The sequence below is a fragment of the Lepus europaeus genome, chromosome 19, assembly GCF_033115175.1.
Source record: "Lepus europaeus isolate LE1 chromosome 19, mLepTim1.pri, whole genome shotgun sequence".
Taxonomy (NCBI): Eukaryota; Metazoa; Chordata; class Mammalia; order Lagomorpha; family Leporidae; genus Lepus; species Lepus europaeus.
In genome coordinates this window covers 58,292,764-58,312,475 of record NC_084845.1, presented here as the reverse complement: position 1 = coordinate 58,312,475, position 19,712 = coordinate 58,292,764, and the positions used below count along the sequence as shown (strand labels likewise).

Below are 19,712 nucleotides of genomic sequence, written 5' to 3'. Positions count from 1 at the left end.
GCCAATCGTCCCGGTCAGCAGCCCAATGAGCAAAGGAGATTACTTTAATTACCGCCTACATAGTCCAGGTTCGACCGGAAGGCCTACGTCACTTCCGCCAGCCTTACCTATGGCTTACTTGCCCTTCTCTCCCCGCCCCCTGCCTGGAGGGCTGGACTTCGCCTCTTAGACTAAGCGTGATTGGCCGCAAGGAGACTCGGAAGTGCCTCTGACCAGCGCTCTAGAGGAAGCCACTCTAGCCCTGAGAACTTGGTCGCTATTCGTTTCACACCTGGATGAAGGAACAGGACTCTTCCGGGCTGCTCTCTATGGTATTCTTGGATGGCTAGAGGGGGCCGCTCAAGGAATTATGGGACAATGATGGCCGCGTTTACAGGGAGGATTTTGCCTCTTTGAGGCTATCCGAGCGAGCGGGGGCGCCGCTGGCGCGCCAGAAGCCGGCACTGAAGGGCTCCAAGAGTCGCTCTTGGGGAGGTGAGTGCCTCTTTTTCCTTTCTGATCTGCCCTTCGCCTGCCGTGGCGGCTCCTGGCGGTCGGGTCCGGGCCCCGGCTTGGGAAGTTCCTGTCGTCCCTGTCACCCAACTTGTCTTTCTCACTCTGGGGATGCTGCCTTCGTTCGGCCTCCCCCGGCCTTTCTCCTTGCACTCGCCGGATTCTGCTGGCTGCCGCGGCCGCACGCTCGTCCAGGGATGCTGCCCGGGGTCGCCCCGCGCCTGGACCAGCGCGCAGACGGTGCGAGCCGAGCCGTGTGCCTCCTCCCTCCCGGCGGTGTCTCCGCCAGGCGAGCCCTTTGTGTCGGCTCCCGGAGCGCGGAGTTTTCTGTTTTGTTGTCTCCAGAATAGCGGTGGGCGCAGGGAGGCACTCCGTGAATTATTGCTGAGTGAGTAAATCCAGGTTTTCTTGTCCCCTTTGGCGCTTTTGCCATAAATGCATCCCTGGTCTAACTCCCTACTTGCTCTTCTCGTTCAGACCTTTTGTCCAGTGTTGCCGATTCCTCCTTTTACTGTTGCTAGAATGTTTGGAGTACTGTTCCACTAAGATCCATCTATTCATCATCTGTCAGACGTTTATTTTGCCGCACAAGGGCTGTAGCAGTCAGCTAGACAGAGGCGGCTCCCTCAGCTCCGTAGACGGGCATCGTGGGGCGTGTTTCCTTGTTCGCACCGCCGAGGACAGCCTGGGCCTCCCTGCCTTTCTGCTCGGATCTCCTTACGCGACTGCAGGGGTCACTGTGCAGCTTTGCCTTCTCTGTGCTGCCTCAGGGCATTTCGCAGATGCATGCTTGTTGCGTGTCTGTATGACGCTCGACGATACTCCTTTGAGGAGCTACGTGTTAGTTCGAGCGTGGCAAAAAGTCCCCGGGTAGCCTTACCCGTCGACAGCTCCTTGGATTCCCTGCTTGTTGGGATTAGGGGTTATCCAGACGCCCACTGTAGATGTTTATATCTGGGAGTGAGTAGTGCGAGGTCCTGAGGGGTTTGTAACAAGTTGAGCTCCAGGAAGCCTTGCGACCACTTACATATTTTCAGAAACACATTTCCTAACCTAGTGTTTCTCAAAATATCTTTGGTGACAGGGATTGTTATTTTAGCAATTTTGACTGCTTACAGGGAATTGTTTCCTATGACACACAGTTGTTCCCCCAGAAGTCACTGAAGTGTGGAGAATATGGTTCGTAACCTTGTACCCCAGCATCTGCTGTGCTGGCTCTGTGGTTTAAAAGGAAGGAAAGGTAGAAAACTCGTGTAAAAACCTGGCAGGGGACTCAATCAGTACCTAGTATCAGAGCAGTAACAAGGTAGTGGTGACACCTGTGTGACTGGTTACATAGCTCCTTGTTTGTTCCATTCTTGTAACAACTCCATGAGAGAAAGTAAAAATTGTTTCCATTTTACAGATACAGAACTTATGTTTCTTGCAGGCATTTGGCCTAGTGGTCAAGATGCTGACTGGGACCTGCCTTGGCACGTGGGGGCCTGGTTCAGTCCCTGGCTCCAGCTCCTGATAATGTGGACCCTGAGAGGCGGCAGTGGTGGCTCAAGTGTCTGCACCGATGTGGGGCCTGGATTGAGTCCTGGCTCACAGCTTTGAGGCATTTGGAAAATGAGCCAATGGATGTGAGCCAGTGGATGGGAATATTCACTCTGTGTTTCAAATAAAATTTTTAAAAATTATTTTAGAAGTGAGAGTTACAGAGAGTGAGGGGTGCATATGCATGCGCGCGCACACACACACATCTTCTATGTGCTGGTTTGCTCTCCAGATGGCTGCATCAGCCATCACTGGGCTAGGCTGAAGCCAGGAGCTTCATCCAGGTCTCCCGCGTGGTTGGTATGGGCCTAAACACTTGGGCCATCTTCTGCTGCTTTCCCAGGCCATCAGCAGGGAACTGGATCAGAAGTGGAACAGCTGGGACAGGAACCGATGCCCATATGGGATGCCAGCATCACAGGTGGTGGCTTTACCCACTACAGCACAGTGCTGGCCCCTCAATTTTTAAAAACATATATGAGAAAAATTATAGCTCCCCAGAAAGTGAGGTACTTGTTTACCATCACAGAGGTAGAAAACGACCGGAACCTGGATTCTACCTGAGGCCTCTGACAGAAGCCACTGGCATTTCGCCTCTGTGTGCGTTATAGATGTCGTCCTGCTCTAGTGCCCCAGGTCTGCTCCTGCCTGGATGCAGGTCCTCTTGGATCTTGGTGTTTAGTGGGTGTGTGTGAGCATCTCTGGTGTGTGTGGTGTTGGTCTAGGATGATCTTGTCTTTGATTTGATGGAAAGATCTAGACGAGACATGGCAAAGGAAGTTCTGGTCTTGGGAGGGGCGTGGGTAGTGGTAACCACCTCAACATGCCTGTAATTGTGCATATCGTTTGTAGCCAAATCTTTTCCCATCTTATATCCTGTACCAAATAGTTTGTCTTCCTTCCAGAGAAACCTCGGGGCCCGTGATGGAGGACAGCAGCGAGGATGCTTCAATCCATCGACTGGAGGGCACTGATCTGGACTCTCAGGTTGGCGGTCTCATTTGCAAGGCCAAAAATGCGGCCAGCGAACAGCATGTCTTCAAGACCCCCGCCCCTCGCCCTTCCTTGCTGGGACTGGACTTGCTGGCGTCCCTGAAACGGAGGGAACGAGAGGAGAGAGACGATGGGGAGGACAAGAAGAAGTCCCGAATCTCTTCCTACAAGGACTGGGAAGAGAGCAAGGAGGACCAGAAGGACGCCGAGGAGGAGGGCGATGAGCAGGCCGGCCGGAATGGCCGGAAGGACAGGTGAAGGCCTGCGGGCCAGCCGGCCAGAGAAGGGGAGCCCGTGTCTTAGCTGTCAGCATTCCTGTTGGACATTTAACTACAAGGCCAAATGCCTGTCCCTTGTTGGGCATTTAGAGCTTCATGATTTTATAAATTTATAATGTTGACAGTAGGTAGGAATTGATATTTTCTTCAGATTTAAGGCAGAATTCAAAGGCAGCTAAAGTGTGGATGATGGAGGTCAGAGTGTGTAGTGTGTGATAAGTAAGCCTGCAGGTCCGGGAGGTAAAGTGGGAAAGGACAGATCACTGGTGTGGCCATGCTGTGGGGTGGGGCTTTCTCCAGGGAGGGCCCTGTTCCAGTTACTGGTGTGGCCGTGCTGTGGGGTGGGGCTTTCTCCAGGGACGGCCCTGTACCAGTTACTGGTGTGACCGTGCTGTGGGGTGGGGCTTTCTCCAGGGAAGGCCCTGTACCAGTTGCTAAGGCTGCAGAGGAAGGAAAACGGGCAAAAATCAACCCAGCTTCTCCTGTTTCAGACACTACCGATCTGCTCGGGTAGAGACGCCATCCCACCCAGGTGGTGTGAGTGAAGAATTTTGGGAACGCAGTCGGCAGAGAGAGCGCGAGCGGCGGGAACATGGTGTCTATGCCTCATCCAAAGAAGAGAAGGATCGGAAGAAGGAGAAATCGCGGGATCGAGACTATGACCGCAAGAGAGACAGAGGTAAACTGTCCCGCCTACTTCCTGTGGTCCATTTGCACTTCCATTAATGGCTCAGCCTTTTTCCTGTTGCCCGAGTTTTTATAATACCCACCACTGGGCACTGTAAGACGTGAATGCATCGTGTCAGCCTGATTGGTTTTGGCCTGTCAGGATTGGGGGGTCACAGGTAGTCTAAGAAAAGTGCTGCTCCTTGCATAGCCACTTTGCTTGCGTTGTGGTCCTTGTTTTATTATGGACACTGTGGTAACAGGAGAACAGGTGGTATGTGTACCAAACCAGAGTTACGGTAGTGTTAGTGATAGAGAAAGAGCAGTGCCGTGGAACAAAGCCAGACATAAAATTCAGCACTGGCTTTGCTCAGTATTGTCTGAGTCTTACAGCTTAGACTTGTAACTACCAAAAAGCAACTTGCTATAGACTTGTAAGTATTGCTTTTTGAATTCTTGCAGGAAAATAACTGTTTCTGTGAGTTTGAAACTTTGTAGCCAATAACTGTTTTTGCCCCTTGAGAGAATGGGAGTATGGGAGTGTCAGGAGGCCATGGATGGCATTAGAACAGTGCAGGTTGCCCCTGTGAGTGAGTGGGGAGGCCTGTCCTTTCTCTAGGGTACAGATGGGTGTGTGTTAGCTTAGACATTTGGTTTTAATCTCTACAGACGAGCGGGATAGAAGCCGGCACAGCAGCAGATCAGAGCGAGATGGAGGGTCAGAGCGCAGCAGCAGAAGAAATGAACCAGAGAGTCCACGACATCGACCCAAAGGTAGGCTGAGCTGTGACCTGTGGTGGCTGTGCGGGACCTGGTGTATCCAAGGCAGCGTGAGTGGCTCCTCTGCCACGTGGTTGCTAAGCAGTGCCATAATTCCTGACTCCACCAGGATCCTCTTGGGGTATCTGGTTCAGAGTCAGGTGCGTACCTCTCTATTGAGAGGGATGGGCCCCCTATGAGGTGAGAGGCTGGTTTGCTGAATGACCAGTTTTTTTTAAATGGCAGGGAAGAGTGACTAGCTGGGAGCAGGAGAAAGGTTTGTTAAAAAGAAGTACTTACATCCAAGAAGGGTATGTTTGCAGAGGTAAATGGAAAGTATTATTATTTTTTTCTTTTGACAGGCAGAGTTAGACAGAGAGAGAGACAGAGAGAAAGGTCTTCCTTCCGTTGGTTCACCCCCCAAATGGCCTCTACGGCCGCCGTGCTGCGCCGACCTGAAGCCAGGAGCCAGGTACTTCCTCCTGGTCTCCCATGCGGGTGCAGGACCCAAGCACCTGGGCCATCCTCCACTGCCTTCCCGGGCCACAGCAGAGAGCTGGACTGGAAGAGGAGTAACCAGGACAGAATCCGGCGCCCCAACTGGGTCTAGAACCCGGGGAGCCAGCACTGCAGGCAGAGGATTAGCCTAGTGAGCCGTGGTGCTGGCCAGAAAGTATTACTATAGGGGCCGGCACTGTGGCGCTGCAGGTTAAGCTGCTGTTAGCAGTGACTGCATCCCATATGAGTGCTTGTGTCCTGGCTGCTCTGCTTCTGACTGCTAACGTGCTTGGGCAGCGGTAGATGATGGCTCAAGTACTTGAGTCTGTGCCACCACGTGGGAGACCTGGATGGAGTGCCTGGCTCCTGGCTTCAGCTTGGCGCAGCCCTGGCTGTTAAAGGCATTTGGGAAATGGATCAGTGAATGGAAGATGTCTCTCCCACCCTCCACACCTTCTCCTTCTCTCTCACTCTGCCTTGCAAATAATTAAGTAATCTTAAAAAAAAAGTTAATATAAACATTTTACAGCATGCTTAATAAAAATGAGAATGAAAGCAGGACTGTTAAAATTCAGACCACCTTAACCATGGTAGACAGGTGCCAGGTCTGTAAGTGGCAGAAGCAGTACGTTGGGGGTTGACTCTTGCTGAATGGCTCTGGAGCCCTGCCCCAGTTAAACTGAGTGTTTCCTGTGGCTGTGTCTCGGGTCTGCAGATGCAGCCACCCCTTCACGGTCTACCTGGGAGGAAGAGGACAGCGGCTACGGCTCCTCCAGGCGCTCGCAATGGGAATCGCCCTCACCCACGCCCTCCTACCGGGATTCGGAGCGGAGCCATCGACTGTCTTCCCGGGATCGAGACAGGTGATGTTCTGGGTGCAGCCTCCTCTCGTCTCTGGGTGGTGAAAGGATGTGGACTGGAGAAATGTGGCCAGCCCAGGCTGCCCCGTGATGCCTGCTCTGGTCCTGCAGGTCTGTGAGGAGCAAGTACTCTGATGACACACCTTTGCCAACCCCCTCCTACAAGTACAACGAGTGGGCCGATGACAGGAGACACCTGGGGTCCACCCCGCGTCTCTCCAGGGGCAGAGGTAAGGGCTGGGGGGACGCAGAAAAGCAGGATTGCTTGTCCTGGTGAGGCCACACTTCTGGGGCTTGCAGCTACTCAGGCCTGCCAGTGGCCACAAGCACTGAGCTGTCACTCTGGGCTGACCCGTCATTGCTCTCTTTCAGGCAGACGCGAGGATGGGGAGGAAGGGATCTCCTTTGACACAGAAGAGGAGCGGCAGCAGTGGGAGGATGACCAGCGGGTAAAGCAGCACCGCTGGGCTCAGGGTGGGGAAAAGAGTTGGACACAGGGGCCTCGAGTGGCCACCTGGTGTCACTGGGCTTTGATGAGCGTGGCTCACGCTGGACAGATCAGGCTCAAGGCTGCTGAGCTCTGCTCACTCCCAGGCCTTGGACTGTGTGCAGGGGATCTCCTCCCACCGTCTGGCAGCCTCACTTTGCTTGTGTGCTGGTGCCACCCTGTGGTAGATCTAAGAAGTGCTGTCGTGATGGGCAGGTCTTCCACTGGCTCCCCAGGTGGCTTGTGGGACCATGGTAGCCTGTCCTGTGCTGCTCACGAGGGTTGCTCCGCAGCACTAGTGACTCCCTCTCCTTGGGCCTAATCCTCTGCATAACCTGAGCTTGCCTTGTTCTCATGCCCTACAGCAAGCCGACCGGGACTGGTACATGATGGACGAGGGGTATGATGAGTTCCACAACCCCCTGGCCTACTCCTCTGAGGACTACGTGAGGAGGCGGGAGCAGCACCTGCACAAACAGAAGCAGAAGCGCATTTCGGCTCAGCGGAGGCAGATCAATGAGGTGACGTGGCTGTGGCTGCAGTGAGCTCAGAGCTGGCGTCTGGGCACGTGGGAGAAGCTGCAGGTCCCGGTCAAGTGGTGACAGAGCCGCTTGTCCTCCTGGCCAGCAGGACCAGATCAGGCTGCTCCTGGAGGGAAAGGGGTGCGTGCAGCCTCTCAGTGGCTCGGGAAGCCCCCGGCTCCCTTCTTCCTGCAGCACTTCCCTGGACGGTGCTGCTGTTGGAATGGATATGGTGGGACTTGCCTCTTCTCTGCGTGTGTGTCTGAGCAGGGCTAGAGCCAGTGGCCGTACGCGTGTCTGTCTAGAGGTGCTGACTTAGGTGCGAGGTGCTGCTTGTTGGAACAAAGTGCTGCAGGTGATGTGGGAATCGGTGATCCTTTGTCTAAGGAACTGTGGCATCCCGAGGCCTGTGACAGCTCTGGACGTGAAGTGTAAACTTGCCTCGGGCCTTCCAGCCTCTGGTTGCCCTCTGAGGCTGGCTTCTCGTGTCCCCACAGGACAACGAGCGCTGGGAGACGAACCGCATGCTCACCAGCGGGGTGGTGCACCGGCTGGAGGTGGATGAGGACTTTGAGGAGGATAACGCAGCCAAGGTGCATCTGATGGTGCACAATCTGGTGCCTCCCTTTCTGGACGGGCGCATCGTCTTCACCAAGCAGGTGAGTTGCCCTGGCCCCAGAGGAGAAAGCTCAGAAGGCTTGAAGTGGAGACAGAAAGGAGGGAAACGAGGGAGTACGACCCCTTTCTGAGTTGGCTGTTCCTGTGGCTGTTCCTGATCGGCGGGGAACTTCCTTTTCTGCCCACCCCTGCAGCCAGAGCCTGTGATTCCAGTCAAGGACGCCACTTCGGACCTGGCCATCATTGCTCGGAAAGGCAGCCAGACGGTGCGGAAGCACAGGGAGCAGAAGGAGCGCAAGAAGGTCTGTTTCTCCTCCCTGGGCTGGCACGACTCTCAGTAGACTACACGTCCTAACTGTGGACACTAGGACACCCGGGAGCAAGAGTCTGCTCTAGCTGGGGGGCGCTGCATTCCTCCATTAGGTCCCTGGTTATGACAGCCCCAGGCCTGTGGTCTGGGTGCTGCAGGCCCGAGGCCTGGGATGTGGGGCTCAGGGCCACTGGGGCCTTGTGGGGATTTACCAGCTGCTGGATGAAGCAGATGTCAACCGGCACTGTTTCCGTTGCCTGGTGTCCTGGCACAGGATGGTGGCAACATGGTTTTCTTGCCTTTTTCAGGCTCAGCACAAACACTGGGAGCTGGCTGGGACCAAACTGGGAGATATAATGGGCGTCAAGAAAGAGGAGGAGCCAGATAAAGCTGTTACAGAAGATGGGAAGGTGGACTACAGGTGGGCAGTCTGCCTGCAGTGGGCTTGCTCCGGAGCTCGGGCGCTTGGGCGGTCACTGGGAACTGAAAATCTTATGGTTCATGAGTAGGAACATGCTACACTGTCACTCTAATCTTCCTCCTCCTTGTCTCCTGCCGTCCTTAACTCTTCCTGGATGTTACTCCTACCACAGCACTGTCAGCTGTAGGAGCTTCCTCCGCTCGGTGGTGCTGTGAGGATGGGCCCAGGGAGGTTATGCCAGTGGTTTGAGGTTGCACCCTGGTGGACAGCAGAGTTAGGGTGACACCCAGTCTCTCACTTTGGAGTGCGTGCTCTTGGCCAGCTTGCCAAGTGCCTTTCAGGTGTGCAGTGTGCGAAGGTGAGTTTTGGTCCCGTAGTCAGATTTCAGCTCAGTGTTAGGAGGAACTGTTCCCTTCAGGTGTGGTACTGAACTTGCCTGAGGGTGTCCTCTATGAGCTGGTGACCTGGAAATTGACTTCCGCTTCCCTTCGGTTCACGCTCCATTTAGAGAAGAGGATTTGCCCGCTTGACCTCCTTGGAGCCGCATTTAGCTCTGTTTGCCCCTGGGGTGTTGACCTGGGGGTGATGGATGCTCACACAGCAGTTCCAGTCCTAGGGCCCAATGAGACACATCTCAGGTTACCTGGCTGCTTTGACGTCTCAAAGACTTACTGCTGCTTGTCGAAGTGGGCCTCATTCCTGGGTGTGGGGGAAAGGGCGGTCACCCAGTCAGGAAGCGCGGGGTGGGCAGTGTGCAGGTGCTTAGGCTGCCCTATGTTCTCAGGACAGAGCAGAAGTTTGCGAATCACATGAAGAAAAAGAGCGAAGCCAGCAGCGACTTTGCCAAGAAGAAGTCGATCCTGGAGCAGAGGCAATACCTGCCCATCTTCGCTGTGCAGCAGGAGCTGCTCACTATTATCCGGTGATCCGCCAGGGCCCTGGGCTGCCAGTGTTCAGCCAGAGTCCCCTTTGCTCCTGTGTTTCCTCAGGAGCTCCCACCCTAAGAGGCTTGGGCTACCTTGGACAAAGTAACGAATGTCTCAGCTCACCTGGGTAAATCTCACTGGATTCCACACATTTCAGGTGGTGTCTCTGTAAGAGGCCCTTGTCCCGGTGAAGCCTTTGTCTGGAAGCCAGGCCTGCTCCTGGCTAACTATGGGGAGCCATGGGGAGGGGAGGAGGCAGAGGTTTCTTGGAGCCCAGACTTTTCCTTCTACTCAGGCTGATGGCCCTGTGCCTGCTCTTCCCCATAGAGACAACAGCATTGTGATTGTGGTTGGGGAGACAGGGAGCGGCAAGACCACCCAGCTGACCCAGTACTTGCATGAAGATGGTTACACAGACTATGGGATGATTGGGTGCACCCAGCCCCGGCGTGTGGCTGCCATGTCTGTGGCCAAGAGAGTCAGCGAAGAGATGGGGGGAAGCCTGGGCGAGGAGGTGAGTGCGAGTGCTGAGCCGCGTAGCTTCTCCCCATTTATGCTGAAGGGTGTGCTCTGCTAAGGCCTGGACCCAAACACAGGTGAGCTGGAGGCCGGGGCTTCTGAGCCGTCTCTCACCTCCAGGTAGGCTATGCTATCCGCTTTGAGGACTGCACTTCTGAAAACACCCTGATCAAATACATGACTGACGGGATCCTGCTGCGGGAGTCCCTGCGCGAAGCCGACCTGGACCACTACAGTGCCATCATCATGGACGAAGCCCACGAGCGCTCCCTCAACACTGACGTGCTCTTTGGGCTGCTGCGGGAGGTGAGGCCTGTGGCTCCGTCCCCCTGCTCCCGTGGGACTCTGGCTGGTGCACTGCAGTGGTTGGTGACCTGGTGCACTTGGTGTCTTGGGGCTAGCCTGGGCATGCCAAGGGGGTGTCTGAAAGGCCTGGGTTTTCCGAGGCCTCTGGGTTTCTGGGTTACAGTGTCCTTGCTCAGCTGAGCGACCTGTGGTTTTTGTGGCTGTGGCTCCAGCACTTCAGTCTTCAGGATCATTAAGAATGCAACATGCCAGGCCGTCAACCCTGGCTTCTGAGTTACGTGGAAGACAGTGTTGGTGAGGCAGGAGCCTTGAGCAACCTCTTGTCTTAGGTTGTAGCTCGGCGCTCAGACCTGAAGCTCATCGTCACTTCAGCCACTATGGATGCGGAGAAATTTGCTGCTTTTTTTGGGAACGTTCCCATCTTCCACATCCCTGGTCGCACCTTCCCTGTTGACATCCTCTTCAGCAAGGTATGAGGCCTCCACTGTTTGAGCTGACCCTTCTGTGCCGGGCTCTTCTCTGATGAGAAGCCAGCTAGAGGCTGGGGTGGGTAGGGTACTGAGCTGGGAAAAATAGGGTGTGACATGGGGCCAAAGGGACAGCCTGTAGCTCCAGGTCACCAGACAGTGCTCTGAGAGAGGTTGGTTTCATTGTGTCTTTGGAGAAGTACAGGCCTAGGGAAACACTGGGACTCCTTGCATTAGGCTGTACCCTCACAGCCAGGCCTTTGCATTGGTGTGGCAACCCCTAGAGTCTGCCACAGAACCCAGACAAGAGACTGGGCGTGGGCTTCCCAGAGGGATGCCCGGCCTGGGTTTCTGCCACCTCCTGCTGACTGTTCCTTGGCCGCTGTTTCAGACCCCACAGGAGGATTACGTGGAGGCCGCGGTAAAGCAGTCCTTGCAAGTGCACCTGTCAGGGGCCCCAGGGGACATCCTTATCTTCATGCCTGGCCAGGAGGACATTGAGGTGCGTGCCTTGGTCATGACTGTGACAGGTGTCAGCCACATGTGAGCATTTGGGGCTTGGCAGCTCATGGCTCCTGCTGTCCTAGGTCACCTCAGACCAGATTGTGGAGCACCTGGAGGAACTGGAGAACGCACCCGCCTTGGCTGTGCTGCCCATTTACTCCCAGCTGCCCTCTGACCTCCAGGCCAAGATCTTCCAGAAGGTGCGGCAGCAGGAACATACACTCTGGGCTCTACCTTGGGTGTCTCCGAGAGAGGGTGTTTCTTTCCTGGGAGGGCGGTGGGCTTGACATCCTGCCTTGTGGCTCTTTGTGTCCTGAGAGATTCGGCTTGCTCTCCCTGCATGTCCTGCTGGGCTCTAGGCTCCGGATGGCGTTCGCAAGTGTATCGTCGCCACCAACATCGCTGAGACTTCTCTGACTGTTGACGGAATCATGTTTGTTATCGATTCTGGTTATTGCAAATTAAAGGTAAGGGAGGGGCTCTGGGTCTTCACTCACAGCTAACTCAACATGGAGGTTGGGAAGTCAGGCCCTAGTCCTTGGCCATGGTTGGGGACACATGGAAGTGGTGGTGGGGCTGTGAGAAGGCTGCCAGTGGAGACAGATTTTGCCATATACTTGGTTCACTTAATCTTTGTGAGAGCTCAGTGTAGATTTGTAAATAACTCAGTAGAGACATAACTCAGAGGTCACAGAGCTGCAGTTTAGGGAGGAAACTTGTGTAGATTTTTATAGGAATATTGCTTGAGGCTCCTGGTTCCAGGATGGCTGCCTGGCCTTGCTGAGATACTTCTTCTGCGAGGTGTGGCAGCCAGGGGTTGTCTTTGTCTCAGGGCTGCCTCCCTCTCTGCCCACGCCCTGTCCTTAATCAGCTCCTCGCTGCCCCTCTTAGGTCTTCAACCCCAGGATTGGCATGGACGCGCTGCAGATTTACCCCATCAGCCAGGCCAATGCCAACCAGAGGTCGGGGCGAGCTGGCAGGACGGGCCCAGGTCAGTGTTTCAGGTAGGAGTCCTGGGTCAGCCTGCTTTCTGGGCAGCACTGGGGGTGCTGAGTGGAGCCCAGGCTGGGGCGGGTGGGATGCTGGCCCTGGCGGTGATCCCCAGGCTTGGGGCTGCTTACCATAAGCTGCTGTGGGAAGGTGAAGTCTTCTGGGGGCCTCTGAGCGGTGAGGCTGACCTAGGTGGGATGTTCCTGTCTGGAAGACCAGTAAGTGCAATGGCGCCTCCCAGAGGATGGAGCTCAGCCAGTGACATCATTGGTTCACTGACTTCTCCAATTCTTTTTGCTTTTTCTTTATTTGCATTTTCAATTTCCACTTGAAAGGCAGAGACAGAGGTAGACAGAAGGTGTTTTAACGTCCCAAATGCCCACAATAGCCAGGAGCTGGGAGACCAGAATGACATCCAAGTCTCCTGTGTGGGTAGCAGCCTGCTAGAGTTCACGTTAGTAGAAAGCTCAACTCAGAAGTGGAGCTTGGATTTGAATCTAGGTGCTCTGATAGGGCATATGGGCATCCTAAGCATGTCTTACTTCTGTGTCATTTGCCTGTCCTTTTTGTTTTGATTTTTAAAAATAACATTACAGGAACTCCATACAGATAATAAGAAAATAAAATCTTGCCATAATTCTAGTTCCAGACTTACTGATTCCCAAAATGAAATGAGCACGTTGGAGGTACTGGCAGAATAGTTGGATTGCAAGAAGGAGTTTTGTCTAGGCGGAAAGGAATGACTGAAGGAAGTGGGGGTGGGGAGAAGAAATGAGTGTTGTCCCTACCTGTAGGATTTCATCTGTGCTGGCTGGTAGGGAGCACGGTGCTGGTGAGAAGTGAGAATGGTGTTGATCCTCCGCTGTGTGGCTCTGAGGCTGAGCAGGCCGGCGTTGCGGCAGGTGGAGCAGAACCTGGGTCTTCTCCCTCGCAGGCTCTATACCCAGAGTGCCTACAAGAATGAGCTCCTGACCACCACTGTGCCCGAGATCCAGAGGACCAACCTGGCCAACGTGGTGCTGCTGCTCAAGTCCCTCGGGGTACAGGACCTGCTGCAGTTCCACTTCATGGACCCGCCACCAGAGGACAACATGCTCAACTCCATGTATCAGCTCTGGATCCTTGGGGCCCTGGACAACACAGGTGTCGCAGCCCCAGGAGCTGGTGGGGCCTAGTGGGCGCTGGTGCTGGCCTTGAGTTGTTCTTCCTCTGCTGTCTCATTGAATCTGGGTGTGCTCCTCTCTAGGTGGTCTGACCTCCACAGGGCGACTGATGGTGGAGTTCCCACTGGACCCAGCCCTGTCCAAGATGCTCATTGTGTCCTGTGACATGGGCTGCAGCTCGGAGATCCTGCTCATCGTCTCCATGCTCTCAGTTCCCGCCATCTTCTACAGGCCCAAGGTAGGGCATCCGTGCTGTCTCCGCAGCGGGCCCTGTGAGGGTTAAGAGGGGAAGAGCTTCTCTCTGCATCATGAAAGTGGAGTGGAGAGGCAGGAATCAGTTTCCAGAGACTGAGTTTGCTGTCTGCCATTAGCAAGGTGGGGGAAGAGAAAGATGGACTGGATCAGGGAGCAATGTCGAACTTCACAAGAGCATCTTTTATCTTTTCGTTTGCTTGTGCCTGAGCCCTCACATCAGAGAATAAATCTTTCATCGTAAATTATTTTTCTCTCTCCTGTATGGTTAGGGGTGTGCTGAGCAGGCTGGACTCCGCCGCGCTCAGGGTAAAGTTCCTTTTCCCTTGCTAGGGCCGCGAGGAGGAGAGCGATCAGATCCGGGAGAAGTTCGCTGTCCCCGAGAGTGATCACTTGACCTACCTGAACGTTTACCTGCAGTGGAAGAACAACAATTACTCCACCATCTGGTGTAACGACCATTTCATCCACGCCAAGGCCATGCGGAAGGTAGGTGACTGCAACCCAGATGGCAGCGTGTCAGGATAAGGGGTGGCGGGTGGGGCGCGGGGGTTCCATCTCGGCCTCCTCGTGTCCTGCTGCAGGTCCGCGAGGTGAGGGCCCAACTCAAGGACATCATGGTGCAGCAGCGGATGAGCCTGGCTTCATGTGGCACGGACTGGGACATTGTCAGGAAGTGCATCTGTGCTGCCTATTTTCATCAGGCAGCCAAGCTCAAGGTGAGCTCTGGCCGTCTGGTGGGACCGTGGCGCCTTCTTGGCTGATACCTGGATGAGGACAAAGTTCTCCCTGTCTCATGGTGCATTTCTGCAGGGCTGGGCTTCCTCCAAAGCCTGTGTGAATGATGGGGCAGCTGCCCAGTCAGGCCACTTGTCCTGACATGGCCACCTGTTGTCTTTCCTAGGGAATCGGGGAGTATGTGAATATCCGCACGGGGATGCCTTGCCACCTGCATCCCACCAGCTCCCTCTTTGGAATGGGCTACACCCCAGACTACATAGTGTACCATGAGCTGGTCATGACCACCAAGGTGAGGCTTTTCCAAGGTGTTTGCATACACAGGCCTGCCTACTGGGCCAGGCTTTGGCAGCCCTTCAGTGCCTCCTGCTACGAACTTTGGGCTTGGGAGACTTGAGGCCTTGTGCATTGCTTTGCATCTGGGGTTGGTTTTCAGCTGGGATTTTGGGGAACTGTTTTTGGCTCATCTACAGATGAGCCTGTAGAATGCAGAGGCCTCAGTGGAGCCGGCAGGGTTGTTTCCTGCTTGCTGCTTGGGCTGGGCCACCCCTGTTGGTGTCATCAGAAGGGATTGGCCCTTTATTGGATACTGCTGGGGGCGGGGAGTGGGGTGTGTGTTTTCTCAAGTGTGGAGGAATTTGGATGGGAAATGGGATTACAGTTCCACTGCTTGGGCCTTTCTCCTGCCTTTCTCAGCCCTGCAGGGCCAAGGCTGGGGCCTCTTTCATATGGTTCCTCATTGTGGGACCTTCTAGGAGGGACACTGGCCCTCCCGTGACCTCCACTTTACTGCCCTTGTTTCTGCAGGAGTACATGCAGTGTGTGACGGCCGTGGATGGAGAGTGGCTGGCAGAGCTGGGCCCGATGTTCTACAGCGTGAAACAGGCCGGCAAGTCGAGACAGGTAAGGCCCTGTGCTTGCCATGGAGCACCGTTTGCCCGTGGGGCTGACTGTCCCTCAGCTCGTCACCATCTGACCCCTTACTTCTCTCTCAAACCTGAAAGCTGTGATCTAGCCAGCCTGGGCTGATTCCTTTAACCACCCAACTCCAGTGGCTCGGTTGGCTGAAAATAGTTTAAGAAGTTCGTGTATTGAAATTACTGAAAAGTCCAAATAGTCATGCAAGTGGAAAAAAGCAGTGTAATGAGCCACCCTGGATTTGTCACCTTGCCCCCCTAATTGTCAGCGTTTTGTCAGTCAGTCTTCACATGTTCTCACTCCCACCCATATCTGCTTTAGTTTCCTGGAGTATCTTCAGGCTTCTCTCAGATGCCATGTTATTTCTTACAGAAATACTTGTGTGTGTCTCTGGCTGAAAGGACGTTATGACCCCCAACAAGATGCACCTTCAGTGTCACCTCTCTCTCTAGACCTTATTCAGATTACCCTTTTTTTTTCTGACTCACTTGCTTGAATTAGGATCTGAACATTGCCATTGGTTATGCATGTTCTCTCATTCTAGGGCAGGCTCCACCCCTGTCCTTTTTAAAAAAATGACATTGATGTATTGGAGTAGCCAGGTCATTTATAGAATACTGATGTATTTGTTGATGGCTTCTTCATGGTGGTGTTTAACCTGTGCCTCTATTTCATGTGCTTTCTGTGACCTACTATAACCTAAAGGCTTGGTAAGGTGTGGTTCAGTGATGTCGGGCAAAGATGCATGCCTGTGGTGTTGTGAACTTCCTTTTGGATGACACCCAGGGATGTCAGCCTAGTCCCTCCACTCTCAACTATCTGCCACTCCATCTTGAGGTTGTCATGTCCATTGACGACTGCTGCTAGGATCCATCCTTAGGGTTGCCAAGTGTTGGGGAGCTTTTGTTTGTCCCTTTCTAACATGGTCTTCCCCACACTGGGCCTGCACGTTTCTTCAGTTCGTCCTTTCCTGCCAGGTGGTAATGTCTTCCTGACATTGTTGTGAACTTGATGAAAAACTAAGTTCTTAAGTGAATTGAGGCACGACTGGTTAGACAGAACCATCCAGCACCTGGAGTGGATCTGTGAATACAGCAGATCTCAACTGCGGGCAGGAGCCAAGTGGCCACTTCCTCTAGAGCTGGCTTGGTCATTGTAGCACCTGATCACAGCAGAAACATGAGTGCAGACAAGGTCTCCTGGTGGTCCCCGGCAGACTCAGCCCCTCCCGTCCCCTTGTCTAGGAGAATCGCCGTCGGGCCAAAGAAGAAGTCTCTGCCATGGAGGAGGAGATGGCCCTGGCTGAGGAGCAGCTGCGAGCCCGGCGGCAGGAGCAGGAGAAGCGCAGCCCCTTGGGCAGTATGAGGTGAGCTTTTGCCCCTGGGAGGCCGCCGGCCACCAGGCCCTGATGTAAGAGAAGGTGACCTGGGAAAGTGACTTCTGCGTGGGGTAGTCACACGTGGAAGCACGGGAGGCGTTCTAGACAGTTTGAAAGGCGTGGTTTTAATTCTGCAGCTGCTGGTCGTCCTGGGCTGAGGCCCTGAGGTGGGCGGGGCGGCAGGGCAGGTCCTGCCGTCTTACTGACAAAGCTGGGAGGTTGGAAAGCTTCCCTCGTTCTTGCCTGGCCTTTCGCACCTCTCAGGTGAACGGGGCGTAGAGAGCTGACCTGCTGCCTCTGTGCTGACCCCCGAGTTAGGCCAGACTTGGCAGGGTCGGGGCACAGTCCTCCGCAAGACAGCTCACTTCCAATACCAGTTGCCAGTTGGGAGGCAGCTCTTACTTTGGACCAACTTGCTACAAATTTGTGAATCCCAATGGATTCCCTTAGATTTAATAATTTGCTAGAAGGATTCGGAGACCTGAGGAAAGCACTCTACATAACCATTAGTTTTAGAATAGCAAAAGGGTACAAATCAGAATGAGCTCAGGGAGAGCTGCGTGGAGCAGGTGAGAGGGGGCTCCCCCGGAGAAGCTTTCTGTGTCAGCAGGACTCGGGAGCCTTCTCACACAGTACCCACTGGGCGTGGCCCTTTGGGGAAGTTCACTTGGGTGCCAGCATCCAGAGTATTTACTGGGGTTTTGTTACATAAGCATGAATGACTGGATCATTGTCAAGTGGTTGAATGTGGTCTCCAGCTCCTAAGAGGCCAGGCTGTTACCACATGGCTCAGAGCCCCAACTCTAACACTTGGTTGGTCTTTCTGGCCAGGCTGGCCTGTCTTGACTCATCTTGTTAGCATAGACTGTTAGGGATCCCCCCGTGAGTCATCTCGTTAGCATTCACTATTAGATGTGGTCTGAGGGTCTCCCAAGAATGACGAGATACCTCCCTGGAACTGTGGACAGAAGCAGGTGCAGTTCTAATTACGTGGCTATAGTGGTGGTCTGGTGAGTTGGAAAGAAGCTACTTCTAAAGCCACCTAAGGAATATGAAAGGAATTGTTAGAAAAAGTCTGTCCTGGGGCAGATATGGTGCAGCAGGTTAAGCTGCTGCTCGGGATGGCTGCATCTTATATCAGAATATTTGGATTAAGTCCCACCTCTGCTCCTGATCCAATCTCCTGCTAATGCACTTGGGAGACAGAAAATGATGGCTCACGTACTTGAGTCCCTTTCACCCACGTGAGACTCAGATGGAGCTTCTGGCTTCAGCCTGGCCCAGTCCTGGCTGCTGTGGCCATTTGGGGAGTGAATCCGTGGATCTCTCTCTTGCCATGCCTTTCAAATAAATAAAAAGTTTAAAAAAGCTATTTTAAATATTCCTTAATAGATACCAGAGTGAGGTGAGCTTCATTTATTACATACCCAGTCAAAAAGGTAGAAGGAAGAAGGGTGGGAGTGTGTTGGGTAAGAACCTTTGGCCCCAAGACCATCTCTCACTTGGGCTAGACACAGCAAGGCCTCAGGCTGTTTGTCCTGCTTAGCTCCCTGCTGGACTGAGGAGCAGTGTGTTCCTAATCCTTTCTGTGCCTCTAGGTCTACGAAGATCTATACTCCAGGTCGGAAAGAGCAGGGGGAGCCCATGACCCCTCGCCGCACACCAGCCCGCTTTGGGCTCTGAGCTGAGGCTTCCGGGAGATGATGGCAGACGGGTGTTGGGTCCTGAGTGCTCGGTCAGGAGCGCCTGGATGCTGCAGACAAAGTGCTTTCATCTCTGGATGTTCATCTGTGTACACACAGCCCCTAGAGGGGCTGTTCCTGGCAGGCCAGGCTCTGCCACAGAGGAAACCGGAGCTCCTCAGTGTGGGAGCTTGGAAGGAGCCAGCGTCTCAGAGTGGCTGAGGTGCTGCTGGACTGGTGGGAGGTGGCTGGAGCCATTGGGTGCACACAGTCCATCCCTGGGATGCTTAATGTATGAGGGAGTTCGCTGTGCCCCTGTCTTTTTTAATCCTTGTGTAAAGCGGCAAAATAGACATAGAAGCAATTGTAATTTGGTTATAATTCAGGATTTGGGAATAAATTTATTATTTGTAAAATGTGATTGCATTTCTGACTTCCTTTTTCCTTTGCCCTAAATTGTAATGATAGAGAGGAGGGGCTCACTTTGGATGTGTTTTCCTAGAACCTTAGCTCTAAGACAGCTGGTGGCAGGGAGGGACACAGCTGCCATTATGCTATTATAAATGGTTTTTTTTTTGTGATTTCCTTCTCAGATTTTTCATTGTTGATAGGAGTATACAGTAATGTGACTGAATTATGTGTTGTTGACATTGTATCCTACTACTTTGCTGAGATCATTTATTTTTATATTTATTTTTTGGCAGTCAGAGTGGACAGTGAGAGAGAGACAGAGAGAAAGGTCTTCCTTTTGCCATTGGTTCACCTTCCAATGGCTGCCGCGGCCGGCGCACTGCAGCCGGTGCATTGCGCTGATCCGAAGCCAGGAGTCAGGTGCTTCTCCTGGTCTTCCATGGGGTGCAGGGCCCAAGCACTTGGGCCATCCTCCACTGCCTTCCCGGGCCATAGCAGAGAGCTGGCCTGGAAGAGGGGCAACTGGGACAGAATCCGGTGCCCCAACCGGGACTAGAACCCAGTCTGCCGGCGCCGCAGGCGGAGGATTAGCCTATTGAGCCACGGCACTGGCCTGAGATCATTTATTATTTGTATAGAGTCTTAGGGTTTTCTCTATATAAGTCATCTGTGAAAAGAGATAATTTAATTTTTCCTTTCTAATTTGGATGCCTTTTGATATTTATTGATTTTCTTTCCTGTCCAGTTGATTTGGCTGGAGCTTCCAGTGCTCTGCAAGTAGGGGGTGGTGACAGTGGACCTTCTTGCTTTGTTCTTGATCTTAGAGGATAAGTTCTAGTCTTTCACCAATGCAGTGGATTTTCATATATGTAGCTTTTATCATGTTGAGGTAGTTTCCTTTGTATGCCGTTTGTTTTTATCATAAAAGGGTGTTGTAATAAACTCTCTTTTTAATATCAGCTGTTCACATTGTTTTGGAGGAATGCACTTCTGTGGTTATTTCTTAAAGAATTACA

General features: G+C 53.6%; 1 protein-coding gene across 1 annotated transcript; it reads left to right on the top strand.

The window, feature by feature from the left end:
• Nucleotides 1-31: 31 nt before the first annotated feature.
• Nucleotides 32-18,703, top strand: DHX38 (DEAH-box helicase 38). The gene is made up of 27 exons (XM_062176706.1): nucleotides 32-474; nucleotides 2,937-3,278; nucleotides 3,794-3,981; nucleotides 4,638-4,742; nucleotides 5,941-6,088; nucleotides 6,197-6,315; nucleotides 6,458-6,534; nucleotides 6,938-7,093; nucleotides 7,591-7,752; nucleotides 7,906-8,013; nucleotides 8,330-8,442; nucleotides 9,227-9,364; nucleotides 9,696-9,882; nucleotides 10,008-10,193; nucleotides 10,523-10,663; nucleotides 11,052-11,162; nucleotides 11,248-11,364; nucleotides 11,524-11,631; nucleotides 12,056-12,168; nucleotides 13,089-13,297; nucleotides 13,401-13,555; nucleotides 13,903-14,058; nucleotides 14,154-14,288; nucleotides 14,474-14,599; nucleotides 15,115-15,210; nucleotides 16,470-16,591; nucleotides 18,202-18,703. The coding sequence occupies exons 2-27, from the start codon at nucleotides 2,956-2,958 to the stop codon at nucleotides 18,284-18,286; spliced, it is 3,684 nt and encodes a 1,227-aa protein (XP_062032690.1). The 5' UTR covers nucleotides 32-474; nucleotides 2,937-2,955; the 3' UTR covers nucleotides 18,287-18,703.
• Nucleotides 18,704-19,712: the final 1,009 nt, after the last annotated feature.

Excerpts from the sequence above, each read along its gene's own strand:
- DHX38 (XM_062176706.1), top strand. The coding sequence starts at position 2,956 with ATGGAGGACAGCAGCGAGGATGCTTCAATCCATCGACTGGAGGGCACT. Across the intron at positions 9,883-10,007 it reads GGGGAAGCCTGGGCGAGGAG|GTAGGCTATGCTATCCGCTT; the intron begins GTGAGTGCGAGT and ends TCTCACCTCCAG. Across the intron at positions 10,194-10,522 it reads TCTTTGGGCTGCTGCGGGAG|GTTGTAGCTCGGCGCTCAGA; the intron begins GTGAGGCCTGTG and ends CTCTTGTCTTAG.